The 15,136-nt window shown below is 50.1% G+C and overlaps 8 protein-coding genes across 8 annotated transcripts; 5 read left to right on the top strand and 3 right to left on the bottom strand.

Moving 5' to 3' along the window:
* Window positions 1–433: 433 nt before the first annotated feature.
* N7484_010487 (uncharacterized protein) lies at window positions 434–746 on the top strand (the record flags this gene model as incomplete). The annotated part of the gene is made up of 2 exons (XM_057120874.1): window positions 434–548; window positions 571–746. The coding sequence occupies 2 exons, from the start codon at window positions 434–436 to the stop codon at window positions 744–746; spliced, it is 291 nt and encodes a 96-aa protein (XP_056966628.1).
* Window positions 747–2,607: 1,861 nt separating this feature from the next.
* btgE (putative cell wall glucanase (Scw11)) lies at window positions 2,608–4,353 on the top strand (the record flags this gene model as incomplete). The annotated part of the gene is made up of 1 exon (XM_057120873.1): window positions 2,608–4,353. One exon carries the CDS (start codon window positions 2,608–2,610, stop codon window positions 4,351–4,353), a length of 1,746 nt encoding a protein of 581 aa, XP_056966627.1.
* Window positions 4,354–5,463: 1,110 nt separating this feature from the next.
* Window positions 5,464–5,861, bottom strand: N7484_010485 (uncharacterized protein; the record flags this gene model as incomplete). The annotated part of the gene is made up of 3 exons (XM_057120872.1): window positions 5,464–5,505; window positions 5,591–5,695; window positions 5,775–5,861. 3 exons carry the CDS (start codon window positions 5,859–5,861, stop codon window positions 5,464–5,466), a joined length of 234 nt encoding a protein of 77 aa, XP_056966626.1.
* A 1,636-nt stretch (window positions 5,862–7,497) lies between these two features.
* On the top strand, window positions 7,498–8,958 carry N7484_010484 (putative C6 transcription factor; the record flags this gene model as incomplete). Its single annotated transcript, XM_057120871.1, has 1 exon — window positions 7,498–8,958. The coding sequence occupies one exon, from the start codon at window positions 7,498–7,500 to the stop codon at window positions 8,956–8,958; it is 1,461 nt and encodes a 486-aa protein (XP_056966625.1).
* Window positions 8,959–9,089: 131 nt separating this feature from the next.
* On the bottom strand, window positions 9,090–10,368 carry N7484_010483 (uncharacterized protein; the record flags this gene model as incomplete). The annotated part of the gene is made up of 4 exons (XM_057120870.1): window positions 9,090–9,274; window positions 9,320–9,566; window positions 9,617–10,125; window positions 10,179–10,368. 4 exons carry the CDS (start codon window positions 10,366–10,368, stop codon window positions 9,090–9,092), a joined length of 1,131 nt encoding a protein of 376 aa, XP_056966624.1.
* A 297-nt stretch (window positions 10,369–10,665) lies between these two features.
* On the bottom strand, window positions 10,666–10,845 carry N7484_010482 (uncharacterized protein; the record flags this gene model as incomplete). Its single annotated transcript, XM_057120869.1, has 1 exon — window positions 10,666–10,845. One exon carries the CDS (start codon window positions 10,843–10,845, stop codon window positions 10,666–10,668), a length of 180 nt encoding a protein of 59 aa, XP_056966623.1.
* Window positions 10,846–11,030: 185 nt separating this feature from the next.
* N7484_010481 (sugar porter family MFS transporter) lies at window positions 11,031–12,913 on the top strand (the record flags this gene model as incomplete). Its single annotated transcript, XM_057120868.1, has 4 exons — window positions 11,031–12,063; window positions 12,114–12,229; window positions 12,279–12,423; window positions 12,477–12,913. The coding sequence occupies 4 exons, from the start codon at window positions 11,031–11,033 to the stop codon at window positions 12,911–12,913; spliced, it is 1,731 nt and encodes a 576-aa protein (XP_056966622.1).
* Window positions 12,914–14,052: 1,139 nt separating this feature from the next.
* N7484_010480 (uncharacterized protein) lies at window positions 14,053–15,083 on the top strand (the record flags this gene model as incomplete). Its single annotated transcript, XM_057120867.1, has 2 exons — window positions 14,053–14,278; window positions 14,329–15,083. 2 exons carry the CDS (start codon window positions 14,053–14,055, stop codon window positions 15,081–15,083), a joined length of 981 nt encoding a protein of 326 aa, XP_056966621.1.
* Between the last annotated feature and the right edge of the window lie 53 nt (window positions 15,084–15,136).

Here is a 15,136-nt window from a genome sequence, read left to right as displayed (position 1 = left end):
GGTTCTGAGGTTTCTTCAAGGTTCTTCAAGGTTCATGGGTGGTCATGAAAAACATAATATCGATTGAAACATGGTTTACATCATGTTTCTATTCCGGCTTACACATCGGTACCTACTTTCCTTTTAGGGTCTGTTACATTAGTGTAACTGCCTGAACTGGAAGCAGACCCCGGAGTTAGCATGCCTTGACATGTATTGGGGCTTGTGCAAATATTTTGCTGGGGTTATCTTTGCGTGTGAGATATATATTCCGCGAATTACGGGAAGCCCGTGACCGCCATCAACAAGAGTGGACCCGCCCTGAATAGGAGGTCCAGGGCTACGGTGGGTTGAATGTTGTCTAGAGAAATCACTAGAGCTAGAGAATACTGTAGACAGGGTCTTCTTTTAGCCCCAAAGTTATCTCCGAGGCTACGCAAGTAGATACAGTAGAATGTGCGCAGGAAGAGAACTGTGGCCTGAGGCAAACAAGTTGATCTGTCTTAGTCAGCATATTGGTCGGCCCCCTGAGGAGATTCCAGATGAAGAATGGAACATTCTATCTTTGCGTAAGACAACTATCTGACAAAGGAAATGCCACCGAGACATTGCAAGTGCCCAGCATCTACTCCACATATTTTGGCCAAGTAGGCAGACAGCAAGGACTGGCAAATGAAACGCTGAAACGCACCCAGCAGAATACCGCCACGTCAACGCCACCGGCACTTGGCCTAGCGCAACGAGAGGCCCGAAGTTTCATGAAATGAATATTACCTGTGGCCCATGTCTATGGACCTATCGAGCCCGGGGCTGACCCCTGAATAACCTCAGAAACAGGGTCTTGCCAAGCCTCCGGACTAAATTCGACTCCATAACGTACGACAGCCGGTGCCCAGATCGACTATCCTGCTTGGCATTGGATAGCGTCTCCGGACTGGAGATTTGGACGGTCGAGACCATTGGAGAAGAGAATTAAATACACACCGATCGGAGTGGTTTTTTATTTTTGCTCTATTTCCCAGAGTGTTTTCCAAATGTAATTTTTTCCCTTCCCTTCCCCTTTTATTCAAATATATACCCCATACACAATGGTCGTGTACGTACGCAAAGTTTAGTCCAGCTTGGAACTGGGTTGAGCCAATAATGGGCCCCACAGGAAATGATTAGATGATCGGGAGCGAGTTATCCGAAACTAGCGAAGCCTCAGTGAAGCCTCAGGGGTGAATGGGGTTGCCTGGGAGAGACTCCTCCACAGTGGCTACTCCAGAAACTACAATGTTTATTGAATGCTCCCTATACCCGAGTGGGAGCAAATGCTTTCGAGCCTTTTCACTGAAGTCAAGAATGCCTCAAAAAGATCTAGGCCTTGGTCGCATTGAGATCAGCATCTTTTCCCACGGTGATCGTCGGGAACGTGCGTCGCGTACGGAGTAATGCTCTATAAAATAGTGTGGACGGGATGCTCTGCAACTATCAGGTTCCCGTGCACCTCGGATGATCGGCAATCACAAGAGCTGACGAGTCAATGGAGAAGAATCAAGTTGGGGCTAAGCTAGGAAGCGCGCGGAAGAGAAAAGAGGACCGTTAAGATTAAAGTGTGGGTGCTCTGATGGTAAATGTACTTGATCAAATTTTATCCGTGGCGGTATATTCGCCACAGAGATCAAGATCGCATACAACGGCCAAGGTGTAAAAACCGTCAATAAACAAAACAATACATTGAGCGCTGGTCAATACGAGAGTACGAGTGCCCGACAGAACGAATGAAGATCGGCAGGGCGGAAATTAGAGTCTGTGCGTGGGCCAATCACGGTCCCTCAGTATTGATCGAAATCTCCACCAGAAGCTGCCACTTGACTTCTTCGAGATTAGATCGTAAGCATGCGAGCCCCACATGGCGCAGGGGAATTTCCTGTTTTTCTGATGTGTTTTCATTTCCGTTTTCCTCCATGGGCACTTAGCTGTGTACCTCAGGAGATATCTCTACTGAAGGCGTCATCCTAGTCTCTACCTCATCTCTTTAGATTGACCTCCACATCGCATGAACATATAGATTCGAACCCTCAGGGTCCCTGTACCCTGTGCCCCGCAGTAAGGGGCTAAGACAAAACCCTCAAGCTCGGCCCCTAAGTGAGACATAAACTCCAGAGACTACAGGTATTAGAGGATTGTGATGATACCTGAGCTGTACTTTTCCCCTGTAATCATGACCTGTGTAAACTGATCCCCACTCTTGCCCGACCCGTGCGGGCCAACCATCAGCAGCGTTTCATTGGGTCTGCAACGACGGGCCAATAGGATCTGCAGCGTACCTGAACGGCTGGATTAGACCCCGTATGAACGAACCACCCAGGGGTACTGCAGGGTAACTCGAATTCACGATCGGTGGAGCCTGGTACCTGTATGTATTCACTAATGGGGCTAAAGGCCCTTTTCCTGTCTCCTCCCCTTTTTCTGTTTTTCCCCCTAACCTCCACTTCTCCCCCAAACTACAGCCCTCGAACAAAAGGCCTTGCGTGCCCACTTCCTCTCCTTCCTCTCTTAACCCACGTTCCTTGATACCATTGACCACCGCTTCACTCGTTCAGCGGGCATTCTTTCTTTGGCACGCAAGACTCCTCATTCAAAATGAAGGGCTCTATCTTCGCCGCCGCCGCCATTGTGGGCTCTGCCCTGGCTGACGGTAACCTCCACCGTCGTCATGAAGCGCTTCACCAGAAGCGCGCCGTCGCCGTCCCTGGCTCTGCTTCGGCCTCGCCCTCGGCCTCGACTGCCGCTCCTCTGGTCCCCGCTGCTGAGGAGACCTGTGGTTGCACTACCAAGGTCATCACCTACTACGGCTCGCCGACTCTGGTCCCCGTTCCTCAGACCTCCACCACCGAGGCCATCGAGTCCACTGAGTCCACCAGCACTCTCACCAGCACCATCCACTCCACCAGCACCCTCACCAGCACTGTGACCGTGACTCCCTCCGTGGCTGCTACCACCTCCGTGGCCCCGACTACTTCGGCCACCCCGGCTTACACCCCCGAGGTTTCCACCGTCTACGTGACTCTGCCCACCAACGGTGTTACCAGCTTCTCCTCCACTGGTACCTACACCATCCCGGCCACCACCATGACCGTCACCGACACCACCACTGTCTGCGGTGCCACCACCACCGCTCTGACCAGCGGTACCAACACCGTTGGCGAGGTCACCACCATTGTCTCCACTGGCACCGTTGTGACCTGCCCCTACGCCACCGTCAAGCCCACTGGTACCACCGTGACCAGTGTCATTGAGTACACCACTTACACCTGCCCCGTGGCCGGCACTTACACTGTGGTTCCCGGTACCACCACTGTCGTTCCCAGCGACACCACCGTTGTGGTCCCTACCGCTTCCACCATTACTCCCGGTACCTACACTCAGCCCGAGACCACCCTCACCATCACTGAGACCGACACCACCTACTACTGCCCCTACGCCACTAGCACTGGCCTGGCCTCCACCTCTGCTGTCCCCACCCCCGCTGCCGCTACCACCACCGTCGCTGCTGTTTCCACCACCAGCGCCGCCGCCACTGCCAGCAGCACCTCCAGCTTCAGCGGTTCCGGCAAGTACGGTATGACCTTCTCTCCCTACACCGACAGCGGTGACTGCATGACCCAGGAGGAGGTCACCAAGAACGTCAAGGTTATCGCCGACAAGGGCTTTAACCTCCTCCGTATCTACTCCACTGACTGCAGTGGTCTGGAGTTCATCGGCAACGCCGCCAAGCAGTACAACATGAACGTCATCCTCGGTGTCTACATCGAGTCCACCGGTACCTCCGGTGCTCAGGAGCAGGTTGAGGCTATCGCCAAGTGGGCTCAGTGGAGCATGGTTGAGCTGATTGTTGTCGGTAACGAGGCCGTCTCCAGTGGATACGTCACCGCCGCCGAGCTCGCCAGCTTCATCTCCTCCTCCAAGTCTACCTTCCAGTCTGCCGGTTACACTGGCAAGGTCACCACCACCGAGCCCATTGACATCTGGCAGGAGTACGGTACCGCCAGCCTGTGCTCGCCCGTTGACCTGGTCGGTGCCAACATCCACCCCTTCTTCAACGCCGACACCACCGCCGCTGAGGCCGGTGCCTTTGCTCTGAGCGAGTACAAGCTCCTCGAGAAGATCTGTAACAAGGACGTTCTCAACCTCGAGACTGGCTGGCCCAACGCCGGTAACGCTAACGGCAAGGCCGTCCCCGGTGTCTCTGAGCAGGAGACTGCCGTCAAGGGCATTGCCAGCACCATTGGCTCCAAGTCCATCTTCTTCTCCTACGCTGACGACACCTGGAAGTCCCCTGGTGAGTTCGACGTTGAGCAGCACTGGGGATGCGCTAGCGTCTTCTAAGCTCATCAATCGTGATGCGGCGGAGTCCTTTCAAAACTTGTACAGGAGGATCAGGAGTTTCTTACCATTTCCATTCTTAAGCACGTTGGGTCCGCATTCTGATGCCATCTAACTTGTCTTTTTTTCTTGGCTTCTATTGTCTATTATCTTGGACGTGTTCTGTGGTAGATATACCTTTTTATTTGATGTTGTCTACTGACCCTGGTTGCATCCACCTGATCTCTTTGTTTTATTTCCATGCCTTTTGCGTTGTGTATATGTTATTTATTACATGCCTTTTATGACCCGGCACTCCTGGTAGTATCGTAAGCTGTATGGCCTAGTTGTGATTGATATCCGAAATTGCTCTGCAGCCTTCCGTGTGCTTGGCTGTTAATGCAATGTAATACCAAGTAATAATTCTGCAGACGCCCGCCACAGGATTGTGTCGAATTACCGCCACAAGCAGTCTGTACGCGCCTTTGCGTCTGCTGCAGCATGGATCAGGCAACGGCTAATTCGGTATGGTACAACGGCTTTCCAAACGAGATAAGGTTTGCGTGTATATCGATATGACCAATGGACCTCAACCAGCCATTCTACCCCAGCTACCAACCCTTGCCCAGCCACACGTACTAGAAACATTGTCTCAGTCTCGAATACAGGCAAATGCGCGGTGCACATCGCAGACGTCTAGAAGCGAGGGATGCAGATCTAACATTGTGAGCAGAGCAGATATCATCTAGCGGTGTACCAAGCCCACTGGAGACTGGAGAACTCGCTGATCAGATCTGATCATATCGATCTATACTGCACCGCCTTGGCTATCTATGCTGCAATAATCTTCTCATCTAGCCATGCATGCACGTATACTGCGAAGCTGCAGACTAATCAACGGGTACCATAGAGACTCCAATACCTTTTTAACCGGATCATCATCATTATAAAGAGATTTTGTTCAAATGCTTGTATGTACAATCGAACCTAATTACATGCTGGAGATCCATCAAGTCTTATGCCTCACATATACCAATGCATCAGACCCGACGATTGCTATACCATTGCTATGTGCAATTTCCTCCAGCCAGAGTCCAAACTCGAATTAGACCTTCGCGGTGATGCAAAGATACTTTACTGCGGCAGCTTGTACTCATCATCCTCCTTGATACAGATCTATCAAAATATTAGCATGGAACTCCATCAAAATTATCAACATCATTGCGTGTTGAATGTTCAAAGTGTGGCGGTGAAAACTTACACCCATAGTGCTGTTGCTGTGGCCGGATGGCTGGCAGATCATGTTGCTGATACAGCACTGGTGGGGATCACCCATCGGAGCACTGACGCGGCAGACCTCAAATTCCTATGATGACGTTAGGTGATGTTCATTTTCGTTGAAGATGCTGTCGTGTAAAGGGCTGTTTCGGTTCAGGTTCACGTACGTTCAGGCATGTAGATTGGGTCTCGGGAGTGGGAATGGCGGAGGTGATGCTGGCGATGAGGCCGAGGATGAAGATAGAGGCTTGCATTTTGAAGTTGAGGGAGAGTAAGAAGTATTGTTTTCTAGATGAGTTGTTAGCTATGACTCAATAGCAGCAATACTGAAAATTGTAAATAGCAGATGGTGGTGACGCAGGATAAGATGGAATAGGCAGATAGATAGTTTAGGCTGGGGAGATTGAAGTTTCAGAGCAATAAGATAAATTCAAAGCAAATGTATCCAGAAAGGTTTGGGTTGGTAGAAACATACTTTGGAATGAGCGACGGCGGAGAAGTATATCCAGAATTCAGGAATGTCAGGTCACTGGGAACGACGTCTTATAACATTCCACATATCCCGTGCCTGAAATATATGGGGCTGCCATGCTCCCGTGGAGACACTGCCGATCCATGATTGTGAGACGAGCCAAGGGATCGACAGGGGCGTGCTGGGTTGATCATTGAGTGGTTGGTGTGATAGGTGAAGGCTGGCTTATGAATCATATGTTCATGATCTGTCTGTCACGGGAATTGACATCTTGCGTCGCCTTCATTACTTGTACTACGGGCGATTGTAGGTGGCGAAACCAAAGTGTTCTGCATTTCCATCTTATATAGATCGATTCGAAACCTATCAATGATAACGGTCGTCATCTAATACTCCCCTATTGCAACGCCAGATATTTTTAGAAGCAGTTCCTACTAATTATGGGGAATAAGAGCGAACTACTTTAAGCGAGTGATTAGGGCCGTTCAAGGTGGGGCATCGCTATCATATCTCCATAGCCAGTGGAAGAGACAAACTGGATTTTCCAATGAAACAAGGCAGGAAACCCCCTAGTTTCTAGACGCGAGCTAAACCAGGCTGGTGGTGCTTGGCATCATTGGTTCCTCCTGCGAGGGGCTTCTAATGCATGTGGTGGGGGATGGCAGGAGGCGGGGCTTGGCGGGCTCTTTTGCTGGTTTTCCTTGTTAGGGAGGGATCTGAGGTTTTGTGGGTCGATACTGGGTATCTTGTACGTATATGCATTGTGATTTGTAGCTGAGTGCGATATTGTAGAAAAGGGGTTGAAGGTGACGTATGTCGTGGATTTGTGATATTGCCAATGGGAGCCCGGTTCGTGAGGCAGCAGTGCGGTGCTTCTTCAGAGATTGTTCATTTTTCGCACGACACAACTCCCTTTGGGCACTTCAGAAAATGACGCGCTTATTCTGGCCGAGGAAATTTGGCTATCGTGAATCATGATCAGATGCTTGAGCAGTCTGGAGCCACCATGATATCGAAGTTTTGCGCGCTAGGCATCAAGGGATACTTGTACTTGAGCGATGCTCAGGTCGAATCACCAAGTTTATGAACTACCTGCGCAAAGGAAGTCAAGGATCACTCCAGATATGATAGAATGACCCACTGGATCTATTCTCACGGACAGCACAGCCAACAGGACTGGGGCTGATGACCTGCAGGTCTTGAAGAAGCAGGTTGGTGAATAAAATCTGTGACATTTGGTATGTCGGCAACCCCAAACGAGTTCGCGAGTCTATCATGTCACATACGAGCCTGTTGGACCTGCTATATTGAGACTAGACGTTCCATGGGTCGATTCTTTTCGTGACTAAGTCTTTGCTCCACCCGAACCTTGAAACCTTTTCTACCCCAGATTCTACACTTACCAACGCCCAATTGCCATGGACGATGTCCCATCAATACTACCCGATGGGCGACTCGGGGAATCGTTCAATGCCCCAGTCTTCGAAGAAGAAGCTTTCCTATCGCCAGGAACATTCTCCAGTGCGGACGAGTACGCCGCAAACCCGCGCTTCCTAGAACTACAAGAGGAACTGCGTTGCGTACTTTTCAGCGCAGTAGCTAGTCTTGATCCAAGCAGCTACACATCTCCTCCCTCTGAGCCACTTGAAGGGACAGCAGGGACCGCGAGAACATCCCGTCAAAACCTAGACTTCACCCGGGTATCCATACCGAAAATTCGTCTAATTCACTATCTCAAAAATTGGATCACCGAATGTGCGCCATACCTCGACAAATTCGACGAGTCGCGTCATTTCGGTGTTCACATCCCTATTTTGGCGCAACGGTCGCCTGCGCTATTTTATGCTATCTTGGCCTTTTCCGCCCGCCAAACGGAGCGGAAGGCATGTCTAGATAAGGCGTATGATAGTCTGGAGCTGTATCAGGAATCTATTCGTCTCCTTGGCCCATGTCTCCAAGCCAAGGACCCGAATGTGCTGGCAACAGTGTGTATCCTCGCCGTCATGGAACTGATGTCCGTCAGTCCGCGCGACTGGCGCCGCCATGTCGAGGGCTGCGCTGCTCTTTTCGATTCTTTCAATGTGAATGGATTATCAGGGGGTCATCTACAAGCTGTGTTCTGGTGTTACGCGCGCATGGAATTATGTGGAGCGATAATCTCCAACGGCGCAGAAAGTACAGTGCTTCCGCTGGAAAAATGGGTGCCTGCCATGCCTGAAACCGCCACACCCACGGAACGAGATAATATGATTCGAGATTCCTTTTGCCAGAAGGGAGTTATATCTCCAGATATGCACGCTAACTGGGCTGTCTACCTATGCGCGAAAACATGTGATCTCTCCTGTCGACAGACCAGATACGTCGAGCTGGGCGAAATGGTTGAAGACCCACGTCCATTTACCGAACGATGGACCTGTCTATGGAACGAATTGCAATACTGGCTTGAACAACGACCCCCGGCCATGTTACCCGTCAAAACGACGGGGATAGGGGGCGGTCAGATCTTCCCGGAGATCCTCTTCGCGCACTGGGCTGCTATCTCGGGAAACCAGTTGTACCATGCCGCCTGCATTATAATGCTTGATATGAAGCCCCCGGAACATATTGTACCTCCGTCTAGACCACATTACTCATCCATCTGGCATGCACGGAGGGTTTGTGGAATTTCGCTTACGAATCCGCACAGTGGCAATTTGATTAACGCTATCCAGCCGCTGTATATTGCGGGCAAACTTCTTAGTCACCACAGTGAACATGTTGAGGTGGCGAGGCTTTTTAAGATTGTTGAGGAGACGACTGGCTGGGGTGCGCTTTGGAGACTAAAAGATTTGGAACGGGCTTGGGGGTATGAGCCTGGTGAGATATTATCAGCGATTTGATACCAATTTATATTAAGGAGATTATTCCAGACTTGACATTTCCTGTCTCAGGTTTTCAGGTTTGATGTCATTTGTATTCATAAAATAAGGCTTGACGATATGTATTATTTACAAATAAAACCCGGGGACATCTATTTCAGGTCCGCACACGTCTTCGGGTACTGGAGCGCATGCTTAATCCGCTGCTTCAGTCTGTCCGCATCAACCTGGAAAACATAATTGACCTCTCGAATTCCACTAGGAGCCAGAGCCTCCTGGTATACATGAATGTTACCATAATTGGGACTGCCGTAGGAAATGTCGACATCCAGATAGACTAAAACCATTAGCAATTGTCTTTCACTGAGTATCGAGAACCTACCTGAGGTCTGATTGGTAGCAAGCGAGGGATCAACCATAAGCGCCGCAGCAGTTTCATCCCAGAATGGGAACGAAAGATCGTAATAATCATGGAACAGCTTGCTGTAGGGATTCGGAACGGAGTAGACCTCATCGGCAAACTCCTGACTAGGAAAGACTTGGTTCGCGACATTGCCGGCAATAGTGATATTGGGAAAGTCGGCCGTTAATGCGATCTTCGAAGCTTCAGGGTCGATCATAAGGTTGATCTAGAACTATCAGCACACCTCAAAAAAATGATAGACAATGCTCAACTCACATCAGACTGGAGATCAGCAAGAAGGATACTCCCCGTAGCCATCAACATGTTCAAATCCACATACCCACCCATAATAACCAAATCCTTAGCCAGCGACGCAAACTCAGGATCCATTCGAACGGCCAGTGCAACATTCGTCAACGCCCCAGCGGAGTAAATAGATACCTGACCGGGATACTTATGCACCATCTCAACCATGAAGTTCGCAGCAGAGGTAGAGTTCTCCGGTCTTCCCTTCGGAAACCCTTCCTTGAACGCAGCTTTGACAATACGATTCGGGTTCCCAGAGGTAGGATCGCTACCCGCAGCCTCGGCGGTCTTGTTCTCTGGAGCGAAAGCGCCTTCCCAGGGCAGTTTTCCGTGGATGGTTTCCCATGCCTGGAACCGTTCTGGTGTGTTGATGAGTGGGTATGTTGCACCGGGGTAGACGGGGATGCAGCTTAGGTTCCCGGCTTCTAGGGTTGCTACGGCGTGGAGGGCTCCTTGGGGTTGCCAGCTGTTTGCTGTGTCTGGAGGATGTTGAGTCTGAGATATGTTTGGTTTTGGATGGAACTTGACGTACCTGAGGCTAGACCGAGAATTTCTATATCTCCGTCGAGGGCGATGAGGTATGGTACGAAGCCTGCTGTGTACCAATCGTTGTCCATGATCGCATAGTGCTTTTCTGCACGGGAAGCTTTGGGTAGAGCATGGGCACCAGCCACAAAAGGTAATAGAGAGCTGCAAAGCAGCGACAAGGAAATAGGATGCATGTCTAGTTCACTACTCAAGTCAATATAGAATCAACAATCGAGAATACACATGTGTCGATCTCTCTTGCGAAACACATTTTATATCTACATCGATCAAGAAATCCTATTGCTACCTTGACCCATACGACCACCGACTATCCCCGACAACATCAAGCTTTCATAGAAGAAATTTACGTCAACAAAAACAACAGTCAATCCCATGATCCCCACAGTCGTTGATTCTCCCCGCATCGACTTTGCCAAAAGAGAAAGTCTCTGCCTCTGCATCCTAATCAGGAAGTTATGGTCCGACCACCTCTACGGCACACTAGTTTCAGTTACACTCTTGGCGCGTTCCGTGCCAGTCTTTGGGTGAGAATCCCCGATTTCTCCCTTAGTTAACCGAGTGGATCCACCCGTGTTCTCAAAACGGGAACCGTAGGCTACGGTCTTCTGGTTCAAGCCTAGTGGCTCACTCTCCGCACTTTCGTTCTCCATGTTTTTTCGGGGGCGTGACTCGGGAGGCCGAGACTGGGGAAGTTTTAAGTTTTTATGGTACGATTTAGGTACGCGCGATGACAGGGTTTTTTGTATATATGGGGTCGGCGTCCTTGGGTTTAGATGATTTTTTTCAGTCTTATCTTTTTTCTTTCTAAGGGTCCAGAAGTTTCATTGTTTGCGCCATGAAAGATCGATCTTCTGTTGATGTGGAGGTTGCTCCACGAGCGCAGATTGTCAAAAAGTCCATGTGGCAGTCTATCTTTGACAATCCGAAAGTACTCTTCATCGCATTCTTTGCCTCGTTAGTTTCCCTATTCTGCAGCTCTTCATCACAATCTAACCTTGTCAGTTTCGGTGGTTTCGAGTATGGATACCAACAGGGCGTCCTCGGCCAATCTCTGGTCATGACCCGCTTCGTGGAAAACTTCCCGACTGTCGTCGCATCTTCCACAGCAACGGGTTGGTTGACCTCCGTTCTGCAGTTGGGAGGTATTGTTGGATCTCTCACAGCGGGTATCCTGGGCGAGATCTTCTCCCGCAAATACACCATGTTTTTCGCGTGTTGCTGGGTTATTCTGGGAAGTTATCTTTACATCGGCGCCACAGCGGGAAACCCTTCTCTTCTGTATGCCGGTCGTTTCTTCACTGGTCTTGGCGTGGGCCTGTTCAGTGGTGTCGGGCCACTGTACAATGCCGAACTAGCAGCTCCAGAGATGCGTGGATTGTTGGTGTCTTTCTACCAGTTCGCCACGATCTTGGGAATCATGATTTCCTTCTGGGTTGGTTACGGAAGTAACAACATCGGCGGTACGGGCGCGATGCAGTCCGATTTGGCCTGGCGTCTTCCTTCCATTATCCAGGGTATTCCAGCCGTGTGTCTCGCATGTGGAATTTGGTTTATGCCGTTCTCACCTCGCTGGCTGGTCAAGAAGGGCCGCGATGAAGAGGCACAGGCTACTCTTGCTTGGATGCGGAAGGTACCTGTTGAGCACGAGCTGGTTCAGGTGGAGTATTTGGAGATCAAGGCCGAGGCCGTCTTTGAGGAGCGCGCTTTTGCCAAGGCCTTCCCGAGATTGGCAGAGCGTGAGCGCAAGAGTGTTTTCATGAATCAGATTGCGCAGTATGCCAATTGCTTCCGGACTATGGATAACGTTAAGCGGGTGACTACTGCGTGGTTGATCATGTTTTTCCAGCAGTGGAGTGGTATCGATGCCAGTGAGTACTCAGTCTGTGCGAATATGGGATTGATACTAATCGGCGTCTAGTCATTTACTACGCTTCCAATGTCTTTGTGAGTCTTGGTCTGACTGGTGGTACCATTGCTCTTCTTGCAACTGGTGTGACTGGCGTTGTGTTCATTGTCAGCACTATCCCTGGAATGGTATGTTCAATCACTACACACGTTGAGTACCTACTCTAACAACGCCTAGCTTGTGATCGATAAAATTGGCCGTAAGCCTATGCTTCTCGGTGGATCTATCGTGATGTTCTGCAGCATGGTTATCGTCGGAGTGATTGTGGCGAAATTCCAACACGACTGGCCGTCCCATGTGGCAGCTGGTTGGACCGCTGTTGGTAAGTGGCAACGCATGTACCTACCAAAATAACGAAGACTAACACATCTCTAGCCCTCATCTGGCTCTATATCGCAGGATTTGGCGCCACCTGGGGTCCCGTCTCCTGGACCTTGGTCTCAGAGATCTTCCCCCTCTCGATCCGCGCCAAAGGCGCCTCGATCGGAGCCTCAAGCAACTGGATCAACAACTTTGCCATTGCATTCTTCGTTCCACCAATGTTGCAGGCTTGGGAGTGGGGCACATATATTTTCTTCGCAGCGTTCCTGGCGGTCGGTATTGCTTGGGTTTATTTCTACTTGCCCGAGACCAAAGGCACGTCTCTGGAGGAGATGGATCGCGTGTTCAAGAGCAACACTGGCGAGCGAGATGCCGAATTGATGCGTGAGGCACAGCGCGACGTCGGTTTGACCGACTTCCTGGAACGTATGGGTGCTGCCACTGGGCGAGATCTGGAAAAGAGTGGTCCTCAGTATATTGAGAGTCTGTAGTCGGCATGAGTTTCCTAATTAGTTCATTTTGAGATCTGAGCGCATATGCTTGGCGAATGAAGCTTTGATAAAACCCCATACTTTTGTAATGCTGGGGAATCCCCACATGCGTGTAGATGAGAGCAATCGAGATATATCTCGGGTGGCGTCCGGACGCCGCCATTACCAAATCCTTTGAAAAACGCGGTCCAGCCCGCTCTTCTCCCTCGGCGAGTCCCGCCCCACAATACGACCGTCTCCCTCATTTCAGGTCCGCATAGGCTCTGCTGAACCTCTTTTGGTGTCTGACATCCCGACATGCACGACATACTTCAATCATGCCTCGCAAGCCTACACCTACAGACAAACAGAGGGTGAGGACGGGTTGTTTGACATGTCGCAAGAGGCGAAGAAAATGTAGGTGGGAATTTCAGTCGGACTGAGCTGGTTTTGACATTTGCAGGTGATGAGCAAAAGCCACGATGCGCGAACTGTGAAGTCAAGGGATTCACTTGCAAATATGGATCGGACTTGGCTTTTATGACGCCGCGATCTGGGCAGGTCCCAGATGGCATGAAACAGGGCTACAAGGCGATCAAGGTAAGTGGTTTCATGAGAAAGATCTTCTTGGTGCGCGCTGATGTCGGATATAGTTTGTGGATGAATCGCCTGCTTCAATGAACAAAGGGAGGCCAAGACAGCAATCTGCATCAAGTCAGAGCATTGGACAAGACAAGCTCGATCACCAAGAAGAGATTCCCTTTCACAACCAAGACATCCACCCGGTGGTATTAAACGTTCTTGCCCCCGATGTGCAAATAGCATATTCAGAGCCAGACTTGCGCGCGGATACTGAAATGGTCCTTAGAGAAGAACCGAGAGCATCTGTTTCCTATCACGGACACCTTGGTTTTGCTGCGAGCTATCAAAGATTAGTGCGCAGGCCTACGAAGGAAAACACCAGTTACGAGACAGACTTGCTTCGACACTTTCGTTATCATATTGGTCCATGGATGGACACTGGCGATTCAAACTGTGCCCTCGGCGTTCAGGTTCTTCTTCTTTCTCGATCAAACAGACCCCTACAATGCGCCATCCTTGCACTATCGGCTGGCCAGAGATCTCTTCTCTCCTTGAATCACAGCGATGATATCGTGAATATGTTGCGGTTCCGCAAGGAGGCAAAAGACAACATGACACTACAGCCTGAGCTTGAAAGGCGTGTTGGTGAAGTCTTGCTGCTGGTGCAGGAGCTTTTACCATCTGGACTTCAACAATGGAGGAACCTTATTTTACCTCTAATTGAGCATCCGCGTGGATTCATGTCGCCACTTGATTTGGCCCAAGAGCCAGGGGAGTCGCTATTTTGGCTCTATTTTCGACTTGGTATGTCCCGAGTCATCAATCAATAGAAAATAGATCTAACTATTTCTTAGACCTGGCAGCTTCGATCTCTACATCCAAAGCACCCGTTATTTCTTTTCAGTCATTCCTTCAACGGAATGGGTCTCCAATTCATACATCCAAATCCGAAATGCAATCGAATATCACCGAATTTTACCAACATGCCCTGTGTCTCCTAGGACACTGCCTCGCCTTGATATATGGAGGCCCCGTCTCTTCCCTACAAGTCGGCTCTCCAGAATTAGCGGCTTTTCCATCTCTTCGACAATCCCACTTTCTCTCACAGTGGACCTTTCTCTGGTCAGATTGCCAAAAATGGTATAACGATCGCCCAGTCGATGCACAGCAGGTATTGGATGTCCGAGGCGGCGAAGCAGATCAGATAGATCCGGACCACGACTCATCATTCCCGATTCTGATCTTTACTACACCTATGGCGCTGGTCGCCAATGCTGTTTACCATATAACGTCCCTCCTGCTTCTCACACACAAACCACGGCTCCTCAAGTCGCTTCCCGGCCCGAGGTGTTTTACTTCACACATATGGCATGCGCAGGCAATAGCCGGTATCGCAGCTAGTAATGACTCGCCGGAGCAGTGGGACCCCGTACTGGTAGCCAGTCTGTTATTCATTGCGAGAGACATGACACATGAATCCCAGCAAGCTGTTTTGCTAGAGCGATTGAGAAGGATAACGTCTACTACGGGGATGAACTTGGAGCTTGAGACGGATTCGCTGAAATCGAGATGGCAAGTTGCGAGATTTGACGAAGAATTACAAGAGTAGATGGAATAAACATAATAATGATTTCATAACGCCTGCCTTTTGTCTAATCACCG

The sequence above is a fragment of the Penicillium longicatenatum genome (assembly GCF_028827895.1).
Source record: "Penicillium longicatenatum strain IBT 33135 chromosome Unknown contig_7_segment0_segment0, whole genome shotgun sequence".
Classification (NCBI taxonomy): domain Eukaryota; kingdom Fungi; phylum Ascomycota; class Eurotiomycetes; order Eurotiales; family Aspergillaceae; genus Penicillium; species Penicillium longicatenatum.
The sequence above is the reverse complement of the archived record's forward strand: the minus strand, read 5'-3'. Positions and strand labels throughout refer to the sequence as shown.